This window comes from Amphiura filiformis, chromosome 1, assembly GCF_039555335.1.
Source record: "Amphiura filiformis chromosome 1, Afil_fr2py, whole genome shotgun sequence".
Taxonomy (NCBI): domain Eukaryota; kingdom Metazoa; phylum Echinodermata; class Ophiuroidea; order Amphilepidida; family Amphiuridae; genus Amphiura; species Amphiura filiformis.
The window spans coordinates 88,774,550-88,800,539 of NC_092628.1; the positions used below are offsets into that span (position 1 = coordinate 88,774,550).

At 36.5% G+C, this 25,990-nt stretch overlaps 1 protein-coding gene across 1 annotated transcript in view; it reads left to right on the forward strand.

Annotated features, from left to right (window-relative positions):
- The window catches only part of LOC140156599 (probable aconitate hydratase, mitochondrial), a 151,235-nt gene extending 127,995 nt beyond the window's left edge, over positions 1–23,240 (forward strand). Inside the window, exons 20-22 of the mRNA XM_072179540.1 lie at positions 15,809–15,941; positions 20,845–20,966; positions 22,156–23,240. Of these exons, the coding sequence (XP_072035641.1) occupies positions 15,809–15,941; positions 20,845–20,966; positions 22,156–22,290 (390 nt within the window). The 3' untranslated portion in view covers positions 22,291–23,240. The remainder of the gene's footprint in view (positions 1–15,808; positions 15,942–20,844; positions 20,967–22,155) is intronic.
- The last annotated feature ends 2,750 nt before the right edge of the window (positions 23,241–25,990 follow it).

The following is a 25,990-nucleotide window of genomic DNA, read 5'->3' on the forward strand; positions in this document are numbered from 1 at the left end:
GAAATATCAGTAATATTGGAGCATGTTTCGCCCAGGCAGTAGATTTTCACAAAATCACTACTTTTTTGCTATATTTTACTGTATAACTCTATATAGAGAAATCAGTAGAAACAATCTGGGAAAAATGTAGGCATTCAGATGCCACCCTAACCAATATTAAACATTTGGATAGTTTGTTTGGACCCTCTAGAACATCACCAAATAGCAAGCCGTCTCCAATTGGTTACCATTATTTTTGCTAAAGACACGCATGTAAGTCAAATATTAATGATAGTTGAGTTGCTATATTAAGGGGTAGGGGTAGCATTATGGAGAATTTCCCCAGTTCTACTCAGTCAAATTTCACAAATGCGGTATTGTTGCACAGATATGAACTGCAGCATTGCCAAAAATAAATGCTATATGATTTTCGGTTATCCATGTTTTGACCTCTGGTCAAAAGGTCACACAGCCTTGAAAATTCCTACATATCAGGGGTCACATGACCCTTTAACCCCTGGTCATGTCAGAGCTGCACTAAATTCATATCTCATGTATTGTTTGTACTTTTGCAGTTCATATCTACCCAACAAGACCAAGATTGTGAAATTTGACTCAGTAGAACTGGGGAAATGCTCCATAATGCTACCGCTACCCCTTAATGTAGCAACTCAAATATCATCAATATTTAACCAAATACAGGTCTCTAGCAAAAAATAATGGTAACCAATTGGAGACTGCTTGCTATTTGGTGATGTTCTGGAGGGTCTAAACAAACTACCCAAATTGTTTAATATTGGCTATGATGTCATCTCAATGCCTACTTTTCCCAGGTTGTTTCTACTGATTTCTCTATATAGAGTTATACAGTAAGAAATGGCAAATAAGTAGGGATTTCTTGAAAATCTACTGCCTGGGCGAAACATGCTCCGATCTTACTGATATTTTAGCACAATAGTAGTATGTACCCTAGTAAAATTCTCTGAGAGTTCCAAGTCGATCCGAGAAAAAAGGTGTTTTTCGGCCCACCCTAGTATACATGTATGATATGCCCATTTTTAATTTGCTAATTTGAAAATGACTATTATAGAATACCTTCTTTATATAACCAAGAACACATCTCATTCTTATTGTGGCCTTCCTGTCAGCATAACGAAAACTTGTAGTGGTAGCAAAACTATCTGTGCAAACATAGAAATTGGATCAACCAGAGGGCCCCTACCTATACATTCATAAAACAAAATGAATTCCCATAGCAGGCCTTTGATGTTACAACAAATTCATTTAGTCCTCTTGATTTCCGTAATCAGTATGTACTAGAGCATGTGGACTAACATTTTCATTGAAAGAATAACCACCTGTACCCCACAGGAAAATATTGTTTTAATAACTTGTATGTAGTTGTTAAGGGGTTACATACTAGTTATTCATAGAATGTGTCTTCTATGACAAAAATTTAGGTTATGTAAGCATTTCACCATAGAAGGACATCCTGTTTTCATAGGGCGGATAAGAGCTGTTGGCATGCCTTATATTTAACTAGAGCAATGTTTATATTTCTCTTGAGGTATCCCTGGCAAAAATGTTGTAGTAGGAAAGATATAGCTCTAAGCGTGAGTTGATTAGGAACATTGTAGTTGCTCTTGATAACTCAGGAGAATTAGATCATGTTGTAAAGGGGGCTAATGTCATGACCGCTGGGATATTGTTTTGAAGGGAACTGGTTCTCTCATTTTGATTAGATAGATTTTGGTGTAAAGTGACTTCCCAATAGCTATACTGAACTACTTCTTGTTGATGGTGAAAAGATAAGCCACTGATTTGTGAGAGATTTAAAGGTAGGACGGAAGACATATAGGCCTAAGTAAAGAGAGCATAGGCAAATTGCATATGATTGAAAGGTTATATGTGATGCGATCAAGCAAAATCAGTCGGAACTCGGAAATATTAAATTTTCAGTTTTTTATAGGATAGTAAAATATAGGATAGTAAAAAGCATTTACAAAGAGACATTTTGCAGAAAAACCCATTGAAATTGAACAACCAGTTCCAAAGATATGAGCAATTAAAGAGTTGGCAAAACAACAGGCTATATCTCAAAATCAATATTTCCGAGTTCCGCCTGATTTTGCTTGATCGCATCACATATAATCACTGCTTAAGTTATCATATTCAAAATAAATTTGGAAAGGATTAAAGCCATAATATTTTGATCAACTTATCATTTTGTTATTCATTGCTAAAAATTCTGAAAAAAAAACCATGTTAGTGATAACTGTCAGGTAAGATGAAAACCAACCCACTTACTATCTTGGTCCCTTAACGGTGGAGCTCTATGGGAGATTTGTAATTGCAACATTGATTCAAAATTGCTCTTTACTACAAATGTATAAACATTTGGCTGATTCCAATTAAGTGTAACTTTCAACATGTGTAAACGTTACACAATATATCAAAAAAACTTGTATCTTCTTCACAGTCCGGACAATATCAGAGTTGCCTGGATGGATAAGCCTGGGCAATACTGTTACAATATTGTTTGAATTATTTTATTTTATTTTAAAAGTTAATTGGTGACTTCTAGGTAGATTTGAAATATAGAGTCAAGGTTATGAGTGACGGTATGAATAGTGTGTGTATTGTATTGTATGCTTATATAAAATAAAACTAAAAATGATCAAATTTGCATGGAATTCCAAGTAAGTCAATATCACAAAGTGATCTATTATGATTTGACAGTTTTATGCGCGTCGTCCACATCTGGTGATTTCTCTTCCCTGCATATCCAAGGTGCCGCCATGGCATCTAAATTATTTGGAATGGATGTTTTGAGTGAATTTCAAAAAGGTTTACGAGGAATATTCAATATTTGTATGTTTTCTAGATTATGTAATTGTATTATTTTTTGCTTTACCGGCACATGACCGGCATCATCCTACATGCAAAATTGTGACTTGTGCAGGGAATGCGATTTATCTCAATTTACAATATATGTGATGTGATCGAGCAAAATGAGTCCGATGCTGGGAATATTGATTTTGAGATATAGCAAATAATAGCATTCAACTTCCTATGTATTAGGCCTACCCTTTTATTATGGATCATAGGCCCTGCCTTTTCCAGATCCAGTGGGGTAGTATGGATCATCATATTGGTGGGACCGACCATGAAAGAGGGCACAAGCCGTTTTCGGCAATTTTCCTAGGGGATTTTTTTAATTTTCAGATGGATTGGGGGGGGGGAACATTAATTCAGGTAAGACTTCTATACATAATCTTGATTAGTGCCAATAATCTTGACTGGATTCCAAACCGCCTGAAAGTAACTAATTCACATCGTGCATGAAAGACAACAACTTCACGTTGCAAAGCACTACAACAGACTTGCATGCTGTTAATTAAGCTTCAGTTGCACGCCTCTAAAATTCACTTTTTTTACTTTTCTATGGGCAGTGACCTTTCAGTTAAGACTGAGCTGAGTGATCTGTCGTATGATACGCTCTTTCAAATGTCATCCAGCATTCTTACAGAAGTTAGGCAACTAATCCATACCTTGAGGTGCCATAGATGCCCTTGCACATACAAATGATAAGTTCACACAGTCAAAAACACATTGAATATTGTCTCATAACATGAATATTTGAAATTCTGATTCATATTGTTTGTTTCAGTTGTAGAAAAACGAAATTGGCAAAATTTCATTGTAGTTATAAAGTTACAGTTAGAATTAAAAATTTTAAATTTTTAAAATTGGATGTTTCTATTCTAACAGAAGTTAAAAATATTGCATATAAATGCTGAATTCCAAGTTTTGACATAACAACCTATTTTGAAAATCTGTAAAATTACTAACCGTTCAGCACAAAGTTACTTGGACAAATTTTAATCGGTATTTTTATTGTGTCCTGTTCTTACGTCCACTAAAAGAGGCACTATATCTATCAATTATATATGTTTCGGTAAAAACATTGAAATTCAGCCTTTTGAGATACCCATTGTAAGTGTGTGTTATTTTGTTTAGCACAATTATAATTGGGACAAATTACTTTACTCCTAATGTAATTGTAGTAATGTAATGTCCAGAAGACTAAAATGTTGCAGACAACATTGCTCTTAATTATTGTGCTACTTACCCAGAAACTTATCTTGTTGCCTGCAGTGTTGCCATCACTTGCTATGAGTCAACCTCCTAGGCCATAAATGAGCGTCAAGTAGCCCAATTGTAAAGGTATAGTACAGGGCGCTATGGGTTTGGGATTTTATATTCCTACATTAGTGGAACCAATGTTTTTTGCAATCCTTAAACCTGAAATGATAACAATTTGATTGGTTCCATTTTTTCACGCCCCTGTGGTACCCACTATGGAGGACTTTAATATGTAATACTTATGTATCTCAAATTGTTCTTCTCATCACACGGAATAAAAAAGTCACCTGTCATATTTTTCTACAATTCTTAGTTCAGGAGGTATAAGGTCGAATAGGTCAAATGTCAAAAATTTCATACACAGAGGTCAAAATTACAAAATAGTCTGATTTCATCGAAACTGGTCTCAAATTACTCCCCTTAACATTAGAAACATAATACTTAATTCACAATTTAAGTGCATGTTTCTGTTGATGTGTCCCCCTTTAGAGTCCATGCAGTCAATTAGTCCAATAGAAATATGTACAAGCATAACATTTGACCCATGATTTTATTTGATTCTGAGGTTATCTATTTCTCAGATAAATTTCTTCAGAAACTCAAAATCCTGTAAAAGTGGCTAAAATTGAAGGGGGATACATCATTTTTGTTGCCTGACTGACTCTCTCCAAAATAACCCAGTTTTAAGCAAGTTGTTGCAGGATTTTCTGCAATCATCTTAAAATAAGCCAACATTGGGCAGCTTTTGCATCACTGGCAGCTTGTTCGTGTGGAAATGCGTCATAAGAAAATAATTATATGTTTTATGTTAAGAAATGCACTAGAGGTGGCTGACTTATTAAGAAACATCCTTTGTATTGGGATGATATTGGATTGGGCATGATGATGTTCCCTGGAAAGATAAAGGGTATCCATAAAAGGTCACACAATATAGTTTCACAAGAGCTTTCATTCACAATGTTAGGAAGTCTACAGTTTTGTTACAAGGACGTTCTGTGACTTATGCTCTTTGAAATAAGCAAATGTCTGTTATTAAAAACTTGGTAGCAGTCTTATTTTGTGAAACTAAATCTCTTAGTAAAAGGCAAAAAGTAAGGCTCAGATGTGACAGGCAAAAGGTAGAAATTAAGTCTTGAAGTTAACCTTTTCCGTGAACATAACAGCATGGGTTTACAGACAATTATAACAATGCATTGCAATTGAAGGAAGACGGGGAAATCAATGGGATGGACTTAATCTGTCTACTGGTGTGAATAAATGTCAGGTGTCACCTGCCAAATTAGATATGCCGTCTGCTTGCTAGATAAAAAGTTTTAAAAAAGACAAATCCAGGATCGTCCTCATAAAATTAGATATTGGACTATTTTTTGCTTGAAAGATATATTATAATCCCAAGTATAGCTCAGACCAGACAAGTTTGGAGGGATATATTAGGCTGAGAATATGTCCTGGAAGATTTGCATCAACAAGTTGTTGACAGAGAATTCAACATAGAGGGAAACCATTAAAAGTAATGGCTATGGGTTGACACACAGTTTGCATTGAATTAGTATCTCAAAGATCATGCAAAGATTTTTGATCTTGCATATATAAAACACCCACCACCCCATGATCTTTTTGATCATAATTAATGTCATTTATGACATACTCAGTTTGAGGTTATTGGCTTACCCGAAAGAGATGATATTACGATTTCTTATTCTGTAGCGTGTGTGTATGCCTTGCATGTAGGCCATGCATGACAGTATATTCCATCATAAACTAAGGGAACTCTAAACTGAAGATAAAGCACTGCCTGAATTAATAAGTGTGTTTTAGCCATTTTTACTTTCTGTATACCCTATGCGGCACTCACTAAAAGTAAAGACACATTATTATTAGCAAGTTTTTGTATGTACAGACTAGATACACACTGCACTATTGTCGTGTATGGAGGTAATGGAGCAGTTGTTATGTGACAATTGCTCCTTGTGCTTGACACCCACACACTGCGTATCCATTGTGACTTGTTCATCAATACTTTTTACCATTTCAGCCCACTGTGTTGTAATCCGCTTGGTGGGTTTTTTGTGTGTGTGGTACATCCCATTTTTTTATATTCTGCTAGAGTAATTTTCAGATAGGCCTCTTTAAGAAAACTTTCTGGTCTTCATAAATATAAATTATTGCTCAATAAGAGAATGAGTAGGGCCCTTGAAATTCCCCTTGTACACAGACTTAAATTGTATGGCAAAACAGGTGGGTGTACTCAATTTGAAGTCAATTAACTGTCATCCCAAGAGAAGGAGTATCTAAGGCTTATAATTCTCTTTTTTACATAAATTGCGCAATACAGGTGGATGCATGAGATTTTTGTTGAACACTCAATTTGAAGTCATCTTTTAAGCAAGAGAGGTGAAAAAAGTAACTCTACGACTGTTTGAATCCAGTAGAGATTATTTGCTCTAATTAATCCATTAGGCTTAATGCTTCACCCTTGTATTTTCTCATCTTTACCCTATTTTTTCTGCCAAATGAAAAGTCTGACGTCAAAGATAGCTAGCAACCGGAAAATCCATGATTGTTTAGTAATTAATGTCCATGTAGGCCTACCTGCAGATTGAGAGGATAATTTAGGGTCCTCTCTAAATTCCCGCAGTACTTTTTACGTTTAAGTACCAGTGCTTGATGGTGGTAGTTCCGGATACAATTTAAATGACTTCCTGGTACTTTTCCATTAAAGATGACTAACATACACAGTAAAATTAACCTTCTGAGGGTTCAATCAAAGTTTCCTGCATTCCACACAACACCTGGAATGGATGGATTCCCTACTGTCTACTGTTTCTTACCAATTTCTTTCTTCTCTCAATCTACTTCTTCTCCCACAAGCAACATCGTACAGTGATGCCAGTCCCCGGGGATGCCACTTACACACATGCATTATTATTACCATGTGCCTTTAGGGTGTTCACAGATTTAGGGTCAAAGGTCATTAAGGTGTCATTATCTTAGAAATGCATTTTCTGGACATCTGTAAGGGGTGTGGGCTCAATTTTGGTGACAACAAACTTCATAACCAGGTGAACATTAGGAACATTTTTTAGGGGTCAGGTTAGAGGTCATCAGGTTTCAAATCTTAGAATTGCATTATCTGGACGTCTGTAAGGGGTACAGGTTCAAACTCAGTGGCAACAAACCTCGTGACCAGGGAAACATTTTGGGATATTTTGCAGGGGTCAGGTCAAAGGTCATCTGGGGTCAAATCTTAGAATTGCATTATCTGGACGTCTGTAAGGGGTACAGGTTCAAACTCAGTGGCAACAAACCTCATGACCAGGGGAGCATTTTGGAACATTTGGCAGGAATCTGGTCATAGGTCATCTGGGGTAAAATCTTAGAATCTGATCTGGACATCTGAATTAGAATTGGCAGATCTGGGCATCTGTAAGGGGTACAGGGTTCAAAGTTGGTGACAAGAAACCTCATGACCAGCGAAACAGTTTGGGATTTTATCATCCTTTCCTCATTTTTTCCCTCTTTTATGCCTCCACCGCGAGGCATACTGTTTTTGCAATGTCCGTCCTTCCGTCCGGATGCGATATCTCGGGCATGGATGGGCGGATTGACTTCAGATTTTCAGGATAGGTGGGTCATGGTCAAAAACTCTGGCTACTTTTTTTTGGGTGAGGTTCAAGGTCATATACCGAGGTAAAAGGTCATTTGAGGTCAGAGGGCCCATTTTCCTTATTTAACACTTTTCTCGGAGACTGGGGGTCGCACGTTCCTCAAACTTGGTGGGTGGGTGCATCTTGACCCCAGACAGAACAAGTTTATATTGGTTAGTGGGTCAAGGTCTCCTGAGGTCATGCAGGGGTCATCTGAGGTCAAATTAGCAAAAAAATAGTCAGATGGCCATGAAACTTGGTAGGTACAGTCAACATTTAGAGCCAAATTTTTGGAAGGTCATTTTGGGGTCATCTGGGGTCACCCAGGGGTCATCTGAGGTCAAATTAGTCAAAACTGTCGTATGGGCATGAAACTTGGAGGGTACAGTCAACATTCAGAGCCTAATTTTTTGAAGGTCATTCTAGGGTCATCCAGGGTCACCCAGGGGTCATCTGAGGTCAAATTAGTAAAAACTCGTATGGGCATGAAATTTGGTGGATACAGTCAATATTCAGAGCTAAATTTTTGGAAGGTCATTTCAGGGTCATCTGAGGTCATCCAGGGGTCATCTGAGGTCATCCAGGGGTCATCTGAGGTCAAATTAGTAAAAACTGTCGTATGGGCATGAAACTTGGTGGGTACAGTTAACATTTAGAGCCAATTTTTGGAAGGTCATTTTGGGGTCACCAGGGGTCATCTGAGGTCAAATTAGTATAATTACTATATGGGCATGAAACTTGGTGGGTACAGTCAACATTTAGAGCCAAATTTTTTGGCGGTCATTTTGGGGTCACCCAGGAGTCATTGAAAGGTTGTTTTGGGGTCATCTAAGGTCAAATTCAGTCTCCTCTTTTAGGCTTGAAGCTTTGTATCAACTTGTGAATTCCACATCACTCCCTTTGGTGGAGGCATCACGGTCGACGCTGTGCGTCGAAAACCGCGACATCCGAGAACCGCGGTCCATCTAGTTTTAATGAAAAGTCTGACGTCAAAGACAGCAACCAGAAAATCTGTGATTGTTTATGGTATTGGTTCATTTTAAGTAATTAATGTCTGTCTACTTGCAAATCAACAGGATAATAGAGTATTTTGGTTAAAATGGCAGAGCTACGTGAGGACGCGGTGGTTGTGCGTGACTTTATCAAAACATTCATGGTAAATGGCTGATATTTTGCAATTGTTTTGGTGACCTTTTCATGCTGTCTTTATTCCCTATAAAGCTAGAGAAACGGATCTTTGCGTGTCAATTTGATATCAGCCTACTTTACCGTATAAGTTCATTCTTTCTAACACACAGTATGTGTTGACTTGACATTTTGCAGGGCCTAAAATGTCAACTTGCTGTATTATTATAGCTGTCTACAAAAAATACAGTAACTTTGGCTTTGGCTTATATATTTCTTTACATAAGAATTGTTTTTGAACAAGTGTTGTAACAATGTTACCCCTAAACATGTTTAGTATTTCTTGTATTTTATATGCTTATATTTACTGATATTTCTGAACATACAATATGACGGACGTGTGCTGCTGGTACGATAGCGCATGTTTCAATAAATATATAAATAGTGTTGTAAATCCTGTAGGCTTGTAAGTAATACTGGTTACTTAATCGCCTACCATCCGCCAAAACCGGCAGTATTCATTTACCTTGGCCCGATTATAAAGATACATGTTTCTGCAGGAAGTGGTGTTCAAGTCAAGCCACGTTTCCATCTAATCGAATTAGGATACCATAACCGGCATTGAGCTTGGTATGGATGGGTTTAACTATATATATATTTTGGATGAGATTCAGGTGCTCAGCATGTATATATTTCACTATATCGATACAATGTTTATGTTTTTGTTTATGTTTGTTAAAATTAGATTGATGTATATACCAGCGTTCAAAATTTTGGTTGTCCGTTCGCCGGGACAACTAAAAAAGTCGCCGGACAACCAAAAATACTGATTCGATTGAGTTTCGCAGCCATTATCTGTTTACTTTATCGAGCCCCTCGATACCGAAAAAAAAGTTTATGCATCGGGGGAAGTTCAGTCCTTTGCGTTCGATTTATACAAGTCTGGATTTACAAGTTACAACCATAAAAAATGTGCACCACTGTTACTGAATAAGCTGAATATAAAATGCATTGTATTATCATCTTGAAATTTTCAGAAGAAATCATGACCAATGTTGTAAAAAACACCCATAATTTGTAGCCAGTATTTTATAAATACCCAACCTTGGACATGTGCATCGGTAAATGTAAACAGCTGGTTTGGGCATTTTGACACATGGTCGGTCGAGGGCTAACATGGTTCCCGAATCTGTCAAGCTCTTGCAATAGTAAAATCATGTCTAAAGAAAAACTGGCTGTCAGCAAAAACCCAGGCAAAAAATCTGACCTCTGACCGTTGCTAAGTGATTGATGATATTATTATAAGTTTCAAGACACGAGGCAATTATAATGTGCATAAAAAATATTCAGATCAGATCAGTTTCAAAACACCCATTGTCTCTTTGGGGGATTTCCCTATGAGCTCATGAATAATTAATGAGGTATATTTCAATGGAGAATTTTGCGTACCGGTACATATTAAAATCTTGACTTCTTGAAAACAATCATGAATTCTGGACGGCCTTTAAGCATAAAATACGGCACAAACATGGATTTATTGATGATAAATAATTGATGAACATACAACTTGTATTTTCTTGGATATATTTGATATTTTATTAGCAACAAGGTGAGTTTGGGGAAAGTGTGTGATGTGTGAATTTGGCGGCAGTGTATGTTTTTAAACTTGCAACTTGAAGCTCAAAAAGTTCATTAAAATTTCGGACAACCAAAAATATTTTCGGACAACCAAAATTTTTTTTTAGGTTGTCCGGCGGACAACCTCAAAAAATTGCTTAATTCGAACACTGGTATATACGGATGAGACACAATCAAATTGCTTGTTAGTTGATAAGGCAAAAAAAAAAAGGTTTCACACGCGCATTTGTAAAATTGTGAGATTTGGAAAAAAAGAAATGCAGAATTTTTTTTTATTTCAAAATTTATTTTTCTTTATAGTTTTTCCAGAAAAATTCGGCGAAAATCAGATTTTTTTCTCCAAATACCATGAAAAAAGTCGGGAATAAATTTTTTTTTTAAATCGCATTTCGCATTTGTTTTCAAACCACTCGTGAGCTTTGAGACAAACCATTTTTTTTGGCCTAATGTCCTCTGTGTGTGAAATAGCAAGGGATTATGTAGCACAATGTGATGTGACGCTTATGAATTGGGTTAAAAACTTGCCATCATTATAATGCTTGGCATTATCCCATGATACCAAAGGCAAAGTGTTTTTACATTGCCATTCAAACAACTGATGCACAGTTTGATTGTATTTGATTTGATTTCTTGATAATCCAGGCAAGCAACCATAAAAAGCAGAAAAAAGGCAAAAACATAGTCAACAGGGTCCCCTACGGATTCCCAATACAAACTAAATCACTTAAAAATGAGTCTCCAAAACCTGTGTTGACGGAAAAAAAAATATTGTTGATAAAAAAAATTGGTGATAAATGTACATGTATGTGATTTGTGCAAAAAAGAAAACTATAGACAGTTTCACTGGAGACATAACTTGGTTAGGTGGACCATAACCTTGTTTAATTTTAATTGGGAAGTAGTGCATTCAAGCTATAAATGTTTTCTAGATTTCTCTATGGTTTCTGGTATTGATATTGAAGATTGTAGTCAGTTTGCATCTGGTGCTGTTATGATTTCATCAGTCTTGCTATCTACTGAAGATAGCACATACGAGATAGCATACGATGATAGTATATCTATACCAGCAGCATCAAAACTCTGTTGAATGGACAAGCATTCAGTCAGTTGACATTACATCACTCACAATAGATTAGTTCATCGCATTGGTTATTTTTGGCTATTCCATATCACACCTTCTGACATGAAGGGGGCGCTTACTGTTGAATTCTATAGCGGAAATCGTAAAACATTTCCAACAGTTTGCTTTCTTAACAGGGAATCCATTTCCAATTTTCTATGCTCCAAACTTGACTTGAAAGGCCATGTACAAACAAATAGGGATTTTGCAAGGAGTCCACTTTGACAGACGTGTGCAATGGGTTAATGCAATAGATGGAACAACCCAGGAGAGAATATTGCAACCCAGTTATTCAAAGAAAGTCTCTTGTTGAACAATTTTCAACTACAGCCAAAAGAAGCTTCATTGTTTTCAACTTTATAAAATTGTCATATTCCAGGAATTGTAACCATTTTTTGACATGTCACTTAATAAATGAACATGAATGTCAAATTAAAAACATTGCTTTGTGCAACAGGTGACTCATGTTGTTTGATTACACCACATCTGTCGTTTGTTAGTACTATGCTATGCATAAAATATCATGATTTATTTCGAGTATGCTCAATTTCTGTGGCAAACTTCATCCATTCAATATTTTATAGAATAATTTAATAGAATAGTAGAATTGAGATTGCATTACAACCTGTTACAACTATGAGCATTTACTGCCTTTCACAATGCTGTTGTGAATTCTGAAATACTACCAGATCAGTGTCCTTTACAAATATAGGACATAGCTGACTCTTGTAAACTTCAAATGGTACAGGTGGGATTTTAGAATTTTATCACGCATCTAGATTAGGGAAGAGTTTGCAAGCAATCGTCAATCGAAGAGCAGGGAAAGATGACACTCAATAGCAGATGGGATAATGTTTACCATTTCTGGTGGAATCCATTCTTAGAATTACTAGGTACTTAAATAATCAGTAATGGAATTTTAAGTTTTAAGCAACAAAACTGGTCAGGTTTTACCTATGGGGGGAGGGGAAAATTCAAAGCATGTTCATCCCATATATTGGGGTGGTAATTATTCAAGATGAATACGCAAGAGTTAGACTCTTATTCATAACCAGGTAACAAGTGGTTACCTGGTTAACAAGGGTTGCTGCCGTTTTCAATGATGAATGATGGCACTTGAAATGGAAACATCGGTATTGATGGATTGCAACCTGTATGATAGATTGTGTTTGTTTAGGTTAGCTTGCTAAGGCTTGCATGCCTTTTCAGTTACTCTGTTTATCTGAAATATTTAAGTTTGGGAGATAAATTAACTGTATTAAAAATAGATAGTAGCACAGCCTATCAGTTGCAAGTTTTGCTGTATGTTACTCAAATTACCGAATTTTCATACTTTCATTCAAATAATAGTATAAAAGGTAAACAATTAGTTATGAAGCATTATATGCAGCAACAAATCAGGTGGGAAAAAAGACCTTTACATCAACTAATTAAGCTAAATTAGCTGACAAATGCTTAATAATGCCTTATTACAAGGGTCATTTACTCCTGAAGCACTGGGGTGTTGAATCAATGTCCAACCATTAACCCTATCTTTGGGTAGTATACTACTAGCTTTCTTAAAATGTCCCTGATTGGTTAATTGCTTGATCTAATGAAATGACTGAACCAATCAAACTAGATCTTTTAGATGTCTTAAGCTTTTCCTCTTCAACCCTACTGGCTACTACCATATCTCTGATTGGCTCAATATATAACACTAGATTTCACGGTTCTCGGGTTGTGCGGTTCTCGTAATAGGCCTATCTCTAATTGCCCAACACCCGTTACCCATATAGCTGCCCTGACCTATTAAACTACTATATTAGGCCTCGCCGTCTCTCAATGATCAAGATCCAACTTGACACAACTCTGTTTTGTAGCTGTGACGCTTACTTCGGTACCATAATCTGGAAACCCATCATTCGCCTCTTCCAAGCTCTGAGTGTCCTGCTACTACGTTGGAGGACCCCGAAAATACTCCGAAATTAATATATAGCTTGGATGTATAGGCCGTTACTAAAGTAATGAAATCAATCGGGAGAAATGTCAACCCAATAAGGCCTAATATTAGGGGTTATAGGCCTTACCTGATTATTTTATTAACAGATTATTGTTATCATAATGTTAACCATTCTGGAGGACCTCGGGAATAGTCATGTTCTGCTGAAATAGGCCAATGCACGCGTTCCGTATTGAAATATGTGTTGAAAGTAGGCCTATTGGTCCAATGAGGTGCACCTGTTAGTCATACTGTAGGCCTAATGCTTTCCGATGCACGCACTGCGCCCGTCGGCACTCCGCGTTGATACTACGTGATAGCGGCGCCCTGCGAGCACGCGATTGTGCACCGCGAGAACGCAAACCGCGCGGACGCGGACGCGATAGCGCGCGGACAGAGAGACGGACGGACACGCCATGATTAGTATTATGATGGGAATCTTTGTAATTAATTGAAATAGTACTGAGAAGCCAATATGGCCTGTAATATATTAATAGTCAATTTTGTTTGCAATCACTCTTTGCTTAAGGGCAAAAACGCTTTTTGTGGTAACCTTTCTTCTCATGTATGAATGACCGAGTAGGATGGAGCAAGATAATTTTGCAAGTCTGATGTTATAGGTGCCCACTTCATTATCCTCGGTTTAAATATCTGTGTGATTAATTTCACAAAGTAAACTTTTTATTATTATTTGCAAAGTTACAAAATGTTATTGTATCATTTTTCCAGCATGTAATTTTTACAAAATTGATATATTGCCTTATAAGGAACCTATCAAGATATTTTTTGACAAAAAGGGTAAAAATTATATGTTGTATTGAAAAGCAAGAAGCTCACTTGTATAAACATATTAAGATTTATTTGATGTCTGGCATTTGGCCTTGCTGTTAAGATTGTTGTCTGTAGTATTGAATACAGAGAGAGGCATTTGAGGGAGAGAGAGAGAGGAGACAGAAAGAAAATCTACAGATCAGACAAACTAAGGAGTGGTTTATTATCAATTTGGCAGCTAGATTTTGTTTGTCTGCCTACTAGAGCTAAAATTACACATGTTAATCCCATGAAAACATGCTGCAAGTGTTTGTTGAATAACATGGACTGAAAGCCCACCTACAATATTGTGTGAAAGTTGATGAGATACTTGATGTTATAAGGCCCGGTGCATGAGGGCAATAATAAGTACTAGGCGTTTAGAATTACAGACTTTGAATCATCTGTCACTCCATCCAGCACTCGGCATTGTTGAAGGGGAGCGAGGATGTGTGAGTCGATTTTGAGTTTCCCGTCACACGCCCTCACTTCATTTTCTGACTCTAACTTGAATTCGTTATTGTGATTTTCCAAAATAACAATAAAAACTGGCTAACATTTGCCACAAAAAAAACAGATGAATATCCATGCATTTTTAGTGGAAAAATCAAAATCAAAACATCCATTTTGGTACCAACCTCGCAGCCTCTTTATAGTATACTCTGAAATCTCACTTGGGCTATAAACATACATCTTTGATGGAGTAAGCAGTAAATAAAAACCTGTTTTACATTCGTGTTTGGTCATACAATGAAAGTCAGAAAAATACGAATGAAAAAGTTACCTCACTTGTTTTCAGAAATTATGCGACAGAAATTCAAGATCGCTTGTCAGTAGCCTTAAGTGTCCCAACATTTTCCCACATGATGGTAAGTGTATGTTTGTGAGATGTGACCTCTGTTTATTTTGCCAATATTTGAGATCCAATTACTTGGAAATTGTCACATTTTTTCATATTTTTCATAAGTTTCATATCATATCACTGGAGATGTGTCATTCTCACACAAGTAGATGTCTGTTACATATCGTATGTTGAAGTACAATGTAGTGGCCAGTGAGTGTTTTTGAAGCCATCTCACTTGTAAATAATGAAGTAGAAATCACTTTAACATTTTGAAAGATGACAGATTATGAAATGCAGCTAGAATAAGCAGACTTTAAATTCAAAGTTACATGGATGAAATATTCTTTTCCCTGAGAAACCGAAGTGATTTTATGTTGGTTTGACCTTGATTTGGATAAATTGGTCAATTTTAAGTACTGATGGATTTCTTGTCAACATTGTAAGTTTGTAGTTATCATGATAATATATGCTATTCTTACTGTATTAAATTGAAGTGTATGTTTTTGATGTATTTGCAGGCTAACGGTGCGCAATGGGTAGTGGTTGGAGACGAGAACTATGGTGAGGGAAGTAGCAGGGAGCATGCAGCTTTGGAACCAAGACATCTTGGAGGGAGAGCCATCATTGTCAAGAGCTTTGCTCGTATACATGGTTAGTAATCTGTGTGTGCGGGGTATGGGTGGGGGTGTGAGGGGGAATGGATGTGGGGTGTGTGTGGGATAGTTTTGTGGAGGGTAGGTTCTGGATGACATTTTCCTTCGTCACTTAACAAATCGACTCACTGGCAACATTCTTGAAATTGATTGGATAACAGATTTCCAAAGGGTGTTCCAATAATCAAAGCTTGAACGTAAATTCATACATGCTGGTGATAAACAACAAGTCCATCACAACATCATAGGGCTTCTTCTGATGAAGATGTGTGTGTCATACATCGAAAATTCCAAGGTTAGTTGAATTTTTGTGTATGCACAAGGGCAAAAGAAAACTGAGAAGCCAAGAAGAACTGGCACAATGAGCTGCACGTTTGTGAAAAGAATTATATTTGAATTTTTTAGGCACTCCAAATATTGACAAAAAGACAAGAAATTTAATTCTGACACTGACTTTTTTAGATATGGAAGAGTGACAGACCTTGGGAGTTTTGAAAGACTTTCCCAATTTTGTGATTAGGTAGCTCAAGTTGGAGCATAGACTCTGAATTCAGAGTCTATGGTTGGAGGCAAAAACATCAGTCAATTAATTATAAATAGCCTGGAGTAACGTAACCAGTCCTAGCTGACACAAAGGCTATCCACTTCACAGTCACAAACACAATTTGTGGGACATCGCAATCGGATGGAACTGGGCAAGATCTAATGTATTAGCAAATAGGCATGGCAACATGAAATCAATGTCAAGTGGATTTATTTATCAACAGGTAGCTACAGATGAACACACGATAAGTAAAAAAGGGGAGTAATGTATAGTTCATTATATGCAGGCATAAACCCACAAGCCTCTGCACACTTTACAGGAATTTGCTGAACACTGTGACAACAATCAGGGACTTACAGCTAAGAAGTGCACACCCTATACATACCACAATAAATCGTCACAGCCAGGACCAGCTCCCTGAGCTCTCGTATGGATAACCAAAACAATAAGCAGTTATTTCCTTGCCCAGAGGAATTTCAAGTGTTTTCACGAGAACAAACAGAGACTGTGACGTGGCTCGAATTCATATCACCAAACACTATGAACCAGAATCTAATCTCTTATTGATATACCTAACTTGACTTCTAAGTGCAAAGGTATTGAACTTAAAGTACACCATCAGGTGTGGATGAGAATTTTTTATGAGGAGTATATTTGAACTTGTGCTTTTTTTTTCAGTGGAATTTAGTTGTATCAATCTTGATCGATTGTCCTCATTTTAATTTGTACAACCAATACCCCAAAACATGTCAGTATTTTTCAATTGATATGCATGTTCAAACTTGTCTTCATTTTAACAATAGACACTTCAGATTATCAAGTCAAGTACAATCTGTTGCTTGGAACAACCAGGGTCGATTTTGATTATTTCAAACTTGTTTCATTGTATTGGGTAGCTTTATGGTATTATATAATAGAGCAACAACCTGTACCCGGTTATTACGCGATTAACCTTATATGAACTATATTGTGTCAAACTTAACCTCTATTAGAAAATAATGACTGCGAGTTGAAAGCACAACCTGTTGATTTGGTATAGATAAAAATGTAAACAAAATGATTGTTTGTGAAGAGTAATAACTTGATATATTGTATTTCATAAGGGATGGCTTCAAAACTGAACTACCAGTTCCATCTGGTTGGAGCCAGTTTCTATTGTTCTAAACAGTTCAATGAAACACGATTCCACCTGTTGTCAACCTGGGGTCGAGTTTTAAACCCCTAAGGAAAATGTGATTAAAATATTTCATTCTGAATCTTGGGGGAAATTGTGCAATTACCTGGGTAACCAAATGAGATCCAATATTTCCAAGAGTGACCTTGTACTCCCCCTCCCCACCCAGGCCTTATACTAGAATATAAACAGGTCAAGTGATATGAAACCACATCTGATGTGTGAGACCTTGTTGCCAGAGTGCATTATTTTCAGGTAAGATTTAAGCAGGTTTCAGTACTAGTTACAATATTCATTGCCCTGGACCTTCACTGACTGAATTTGAGACCCTGTATGGGATTCTCTGAGTCAAAGCTTGATTTGAATATCATAATAACCCCAGTAGTCCCAATTTGTGGACCAGTACAGGATGCTCTGTCTCTGCCAGCTGAAAGTTAGGGCAATCGACCATTCCCACCCAGTGTCATAGCCAGGATTTTTGCAAAGGGGGAAATGGGTGGGGGGGAAAGAGGACATTCAGAGGGGACAACATTTGATGAAAATTGTACAACATGGTCACAATGGCCTAAAAACCTTAAATATCATTGCAGCCAGCATCCCACAGGAGTTAGATATTCCACAGGAGGGCAGCTGCCCCCATGTCTATGCCATTCCTGCCAGCCCCGGATTTAGATCTTGTCAGCATGGACAAATTGTGGATTATCAATGTTGTCACTCCTGTCCTCACTGTTTCAAACATAAGACCTTTTGACTTACAAGCTATATGTGACCGTCCACGGCGAATGAACCGTAAATTCCTCCCCTGGTCAATTTTGGTTTATTTCGTGTTTAAAAAATAAACATCATAAACTTAAAAATGGTATATCATTTGACTTCAAACGATATCCAGAAGCGGGGTTATGGTTTGTTAAACTTTGCTCCTTCAACAAAATTATAGCTTTTACGTTTTTACATGTGTCTCTTTTTCCACATTGTTGGCAATAAATATCAAACAGTCATAATTGGCGGTCATTTCAAATCATCCCCAAGTCAACAAGGTTTAAGAAAGTTCTCTCATTGTTAATTGTTGGTTATGCATACCTGTACACAATACAATGCATGGTAACCCACCACTTGAACAGGATTTAGCAATATAAGCAAACAAAGACCAGAGAGCTATTAAAAGTGCTATAGCCATCTAAGGTAGAAGCTTATTATCCACTTCAACAATAGGATTATTGATTAGTTTTTGACTATCGAAATGAGACGGATGTCGGGCCAGCTTAAGTTACCGATGAATATGACCTTCGTACACATTTTACACCGTAACTCAGAATACAATTTAGGGAATTTACGGCTCATTTGTGCTGCCGGGTCACATATGGCAAGGAAGAGTTTGCATTTGAGCATTTGCCACACATTTGAATTGTGTGCCATCACCCTCTGCCCTACTTAATGAAGGTCTGTCCAGTAGTATATTGAACTATATGGTTCTATACATAGAATATGATCTAAGCAGTATGCTTGAGGCATACTAGCCAACTGAAAACCTACATTTGTAGCTGACAACTGAATGAATGACTGAATGATGGTGTTAGTCTCAACAATGGTTCTCTAACCAGTGCAGTCAGATACATGTGGTTTCCATCTCAAAAATCTCTGACCAGATATGATTTTAAGCTTTAGGTCAACGAATTATGCAGTTTAAAAAAATAGCGGAAAACTTAATGACGGTGTTATCAATTTCAACAAAGATTTCCAGACCAGATATGAATGAAGATGTCAACCTGTCTCTGACCAGATGAGATATGCTTTGGGTGAAGAACCAGACTTAGAGATTGAATGCAGATGTTCCTATAATGAGTAGTGTTCACATTTTGAGTTACACCCAGTGTAAACTTAACACTATCATTAATGGTAAAAATCCACAAATATATTCCCTACTCCTACAGTGTGTCCACACCTAGCCTACTGCTAGCACTACGCCAACCAGTTCCACCAAGCATTCACTTCTGGTTGGCGTACACATTGGCTACCTCTTCTGGCATTTCTGCGACCTTTTTCAACCATGCGAAATGTTATTTCTTAGTTCCGACCAAAAAAGGTCACACTTACACCAGGTGCCAGGCGTAGCAGCATTCACATTGCAACATACGCCTGGCGGAGATTACACCTAGCTCGCTAGGGGAAAAAATGTATTATCTTCAATATGAAAGGTCATAATTTTCAAATGATGGACAGCTTTTTCTTCCACCTACATACACTTTAAGTACATATCATTAGCTTTATAAAGTTTACCTCGAGGACTTTTAAATGTCGAACATATCAATTTTTAATCATCTACCATAAAATATGTATTATAGCACTTGTGGTGATCAATCACCAACCTGTTACTTATATAACCAGTGATTGAACTTTAAAGTGAAGACAATCAAGAGAAACCACTGGCATCTTTAATTATAAATGTAAAATGCCTCATGCTCTATTGTGTAATGTACTCTTTCTTGCTATAATTTTTTGTCCCATGTGCACCTTTTGTATAAGCCTGTAGATAAGAACTGGGATAGCCTTGTCAAGTAGCACTTGTCAGAGGTGAAAGAACATGGAACAAATATAGCAAGTCTACAGTTGTCAGATGTCACTCACTTTTAAAAACTTGTACTTTGCACCTTTTAGTGTTGCGATTTGATACATTAAGTTTTTGTGAGGCAATATAAACAAGGAAAATGTTACATTGCCTCCTATATTATATTCATGACATTTCTGTGACCAGTAGATTACAGGAAAAGGCTTAGATAACTGAGGTTTGATCCAGTTGCAAGATGAAATTATCCATTTTCTCTTTCTCTCTATCCCATATCCTCTGAAAAGTATTGCAAGCTCAAATTGATCATAAAGCATTTCTGATTTTAGAAACCAAGTTGATGCATTTCAGATGCCTGATGCTTTTTGTGTCAGCACAAGTATTTGACAAATAAATCCCTGAAGTAATGAATTTATTATAGCTGTGCTCATCAATAATTTTCCTGACATTTTTGTTCTAGTATCCTAAATCTGTTTAAAAACAACTCTAACGTAACTTCCAAAAGGTTCCTCTGTTTTTCGGACTCTAAGTGTCTGCCGTTACATTTTTATACTATTGTCCTGTCAGCTTTGTATGTGGTCCATTTTCTTTCAAATGTCTTTCTTTCTTTCTTTTTTCAGAAACCAACTTGAAGAAACAAGGTATGCTGCCTCTGACATTTGCCGATGCATCAGACTATGACAAAGTGCGCCCAGATGACAAACTCTCACTGCTGGGATTAACAGATATCGCCCCTGGAAAGGTGAGAGGAAGCTCTATTCCCAACTTACCCTTACTTCAATTTATTTGTGACTGACAGATTTTGTTACTTGTACTGTAATACAAATATTTCAACCCATGGATTTTCTCATCATTTTGACACCATTCATGTTTACCTGTAACTCATATGCATGGTTTTTATCGTAGCTCCGCTCCGCTTACATTTTTCTGTGAATCAGTTTCAATCGAGAAATCTTTATAATTTGATTTGATTGAAGATCAAATAACACCTTTGTGGAATTACCAGCATTCAACGACTGTGTGTGTTTTCAAGTCCGTTGGGATGAAGCTCATTTTGACAATAACAATTACTGTTCTTTTGAGGCTAATCTTGTTTGGAAGAGTAATAGGACATAGGTATAGTGTGACACACAGAAATCTTCCCCATTAAGCCAAAAGTATTGCAAGCAGGTAATACCTCAAAAGGCACTTAATGTCAAGATGGTATTTGTTTTCAAGGAGTGCATACCCTTCAGTAAAAGATTGTTGACAATTTCATGAAAATAAATGAAAATGACAGAAGTGGTGCATTCATCTTTTAGGATATGGGTTAGCGAACTGACAATGTGTCATATGTGACTTGTTTTTTTCCTATGAGGCTAAAAGTGGCAATTCAAAGAGGAAATAAAAACGGGGAAAAGTGGCTTTATAAAAGCTCATTACTTACAACCAAGTGCGCTTGGGATGTAAGGATTTCCATAATAGTATGGGTGATTAATGCAGAGGCAAGTTGTAGATGATGATATGATGAGAACTCATTTTTAAAAATTACCTCCTAACTGCTTGATCATGTCACATTTATAAAATGTTTATGTACATCTTTTTAAGCTAGTTTCATAAGTATATAATGAAAGTAAAATTTTCTTTATTAGCTATTATACTGGAAGAGTAATTAGACCTAACAAACTAGAAATTCACTTTTACTTACATCATCAGATGTGTTGTTTTGTTTTGATTTTCTGATAAACTTGCATCTGATACATGTAGAACTATTAATTTTTTTCCTGTTTGGTTTTTTTAAATGAATTTGGGTGGAATTGCATCATTCACTAAGCATGCTAAAAAAAAAAAAAAACATGGTACAGTTCGGTAAGTACACTTTCTCTGTGTGGTTGTGCCTTTAACTAGGTTATTTTTTTTTTCTATTCTTGTTTTTTGTCTACCTGTTACAGCCTGTAGTGTGCAGATTGAAACACAGCGATGGAACATCAGACGAAATTCAACTGGTCCACACCATGAACGACTTACAGATCACATGGTTCAAAGCAGGAAGCGCCCTCAACAGAATGAAAGAAGTGAACCAATAACAGACTGTATTATTAGATATTGAGAAGTTCATTATTATGTTTTACAAATATGCAATACAGTTCACAGCCGTTCTTACATCATTGGATACTTTAAGCTTACCTCAGAAACATTCTACAAATTTCTCTGAAAAGAAAAAATTAATTTTATGACAAATTATGCCACTTTCTTTATCATTGTATTATGGTAATTTTATCTTGTTGTGAATAATATACTGTAGAATTCCACCTTGCAGCATATATGCCTATAAATGAGGGGTTTGTTTGATGAAAGAGACAAAAGGCAGATGCCCTTCACAAAAACATTACAATAAATTGGTCTTACAAAAATGCATGATTGTACAGCCACCCTATCAGTATATTTTTGTGGAGGGTTTCTGTCATTATTTTCTTTTGTCAAAAAACCCTAATTCAGAGGCATATATGTTTATAGATAGAATTCTATGGTACACTTATATTATTATTGCCAAAGTTTCAATTTAGCAATGAATACAAGCATGTACAACTTTTATGTTTGTAGTGATCAAGGTTTGGTTTCATCAAAAATGACAATCAACAAAAGCAAACAAAAATAAATAAAAAATAAATATACAAGGAAGAATTTTGATTAATTTTTAATCTCTTTCTCAGAGAGCAACCAGCTCTAAATGTCAATCTTCTTTGAGAACAATATCTAGGGAAAACTGAAGTTAAGCAATGGGCTATTCCAGTTGAAATCCATACACCCCTATGGAAGACATGACCTTAATCTTCCACACAGAGTGTGTAGATTTCAATGGCATTACCTACTCCCCCTGTGTGGGAGATTAAGATCATGCCTTCATAGGGCATGTATGGATTTCAAATGGAATAGGTCACTTCAACTATTCAAATAAAAGTGAAGTGCGTGGTGCATGATTTACACTGAGTCAAATATTGTCGTATAGTTTATTTTGATTGAATGGATGTGAAGGGTGTTCACATAAACAACTTCAGAATTCTTTGTTTTATGTTTATTATGATGCAGTGCCTGTTGTTTTATGTTTTATAATACACATTGAAATTAACTCACACATGGCTTTGAGTATCAGTCTCTTTAGCTTGTTTTTAGCCATAACCCACAAAATATGTCCACTGTGTTGCAGATTTTCAATCTTGAGTTATCAGAAAATATATGAAAAAACAGTATTATAGTTTATTGGCTTATAAATTGGCAAATATTATTCAGTTTTTGTTACTGCTTTTTTGTTAATAAAGTAACCTATGCTAGCATAAATTCACATAAGCGAGGGCCAATCAGGCATTTTGCAACGCACATCGTATGTGCGTGTGTGCTGCACATACGTGTGTGCCTACCGTTCTATATATCAATTTTTTCGCCATTTACAAGCCAAACAAACTTAAATTGTATTAGATTTAATAAAGTGTGATACTTACTGTTTTGCCAGTTGTAATATGTAAATATATATTTGCCAATATGCAATACAGTGCAGGTATTTTAAACTTCTACAAGGTATGAAATTATATCAAATATAATGTATTTTGTGGCTGGAGGGTCAGATTCTTAACTCCGGTTGTAGCAGGTGGTCTTCTGACTCCAAGGCTCTGAAAAAGAAGTTGTGACAAGAAGCGGGTTTCATCTTTGGTGGTGTCATTTTGTGTGCGACTGAAATATAGATGAGCATGCTGAAGTGAATTCACTTACAATTTAGATTTGGTTGCTACTTTTGAAATACTCTTTTTAGTCTGAATACTCTCCTCCACTGGTGTTACCTGATGATGGTGACTCGATTAGTATAGAAATGGAATAAATCAATCATTTCAGCTTTGTAGAATATGATCCAGTTAAGCAAAAGGAGGACATGTCTGGAAATTCCAATATTGAAAGTATGGTTTACTGAGAAGTAACATTTGATTAGCTGCAGTTTGATGGTACTCCCTATCTAAATAGAACCAACTATTATATTGCGAAATAAAGAGATATAGGCCATATGGGGGCGTATGGATTTCAAATGTAATGGCCCATTGCCCTCAATTAACTTTATTTGGGTCACATTGTTACAAATACCATCACCATATATTGCATTTTATTTTGAATAGTTGTGGGGGTTATAAGTCGTGTGATTTCGGTGTTAAAAGCAAACTTTCACTTGATTTTGTCTCTTGTGGGGGTAAATAATGGGAAAAAAGATGTTTTCATTTTTTTATTTCGTGGGAAGTGGTAAAATCCAAGATGGCCGCTTAAAATCCTATAAAACTGACTGACATATGCAAAAAAGCTATATATCACTCTCAAAATATGCTAAAATGTAAATTTCAAACACTGGAACTATGTAGGCTTGTGTCAGACACTCAAAGAAAGATTTAATATTTCGGGTAAGTGGTAAAATCCAAGATGGCCGCCAAAATCCTATAAAACTGACTGACACATGCAAAAAAAGCTATATATCGCTCTCAAAAAATGCTAAAAATGTAAATTTCAAACACTGGAACTATGTAGCCTTATGTCAGACACTCAAAGAAAGATTCGGGTAAGTGGTAAAATCCAAGATAGCCGCCAAAATCCTATAAAACTGACTGACACAAAAAAAAAAAGCTATATATCGCTCTCAAAATATGCTAAAAACGTAAATTTCAAACACTGGAACTATATGTAGCCTTGTGTCAGACACTCAAAGAAAGATTTAATATTTCAGGGTAAGTGGTAAAATCCAAGATGGCCACCAAAATCTTGTAAACCTGACTGACAAATGAAAAAAAAAAAAGCCATCTCAAAGTATGCTCAAAATTTCAAACACTGGGACTAGCATTGTGTCATGCACTCAAAGATAACTTTAATATTCTAGAATTATGATTATTATTCAATATGGCGACCAATATGGCTGCTTATATACTGCTTAAATGTATATAAATGCATGAGTTTGTTTTTATGATCACGTTTCCAAGTGATTATGTCTTTAAACCAAAAGCACAATGTTTTATATAACCAGACCCCTTGCCAGGTCCAAGATGGACGACATATCAGATACAGTACCTACTCATGGCACTAGTGCATGGTTATACGCCACTAATAGGCCTGGGCGATGCATGGAAATGATGAACTATTTGTTTGCGTGGCATCTGAAAAGACTGTTTAAAATCACTGTAATTGACCAAGTTATATAGCCAAAAAAGTACATTTTGGGTTTTGATGCTCGACATGGTATATTTTTCTCATTATATGACACCTTTTAGCATATATGCGCCCTATCTAATTAATTGCATCTTTCAGCTTCGAGGGTGCAATGCCATTTTGTTTGCGGTTCAGTGCATTTAAATAAGAAAAGTCTCATTTCAACCTATCTTGAGTTTTTGATCATTAAATCATCTAGTTTCACCTGATATTGGTGGCGTTTAACTATATTAAAGCAGGTGAGAGTTCTAAATTTGAGAAAATTTCACCCGAAATCAGCCATTTTGCCATTGACAACAGTGTAATGGGTTTAGGGGTTTAGACTGCGTTATCCTAGATTCACGTCCCTTATCGGGGGTTAGGGCACCTTATCTGGGGTTTAGACTGCATTATCCTAGATCCACGTTCCTGATCTGGGGTTAGGTGGGTATAGACATCAGAATCGTGCTGCTGGGTGCTTCTCTGACCAAGTTATGGTGATTTTAAGGGATTTTGGCGGCCATTTTGAAAAAAGCCCTCTACCAAGAGTTCCCCACACTTTTCGATGGTGCA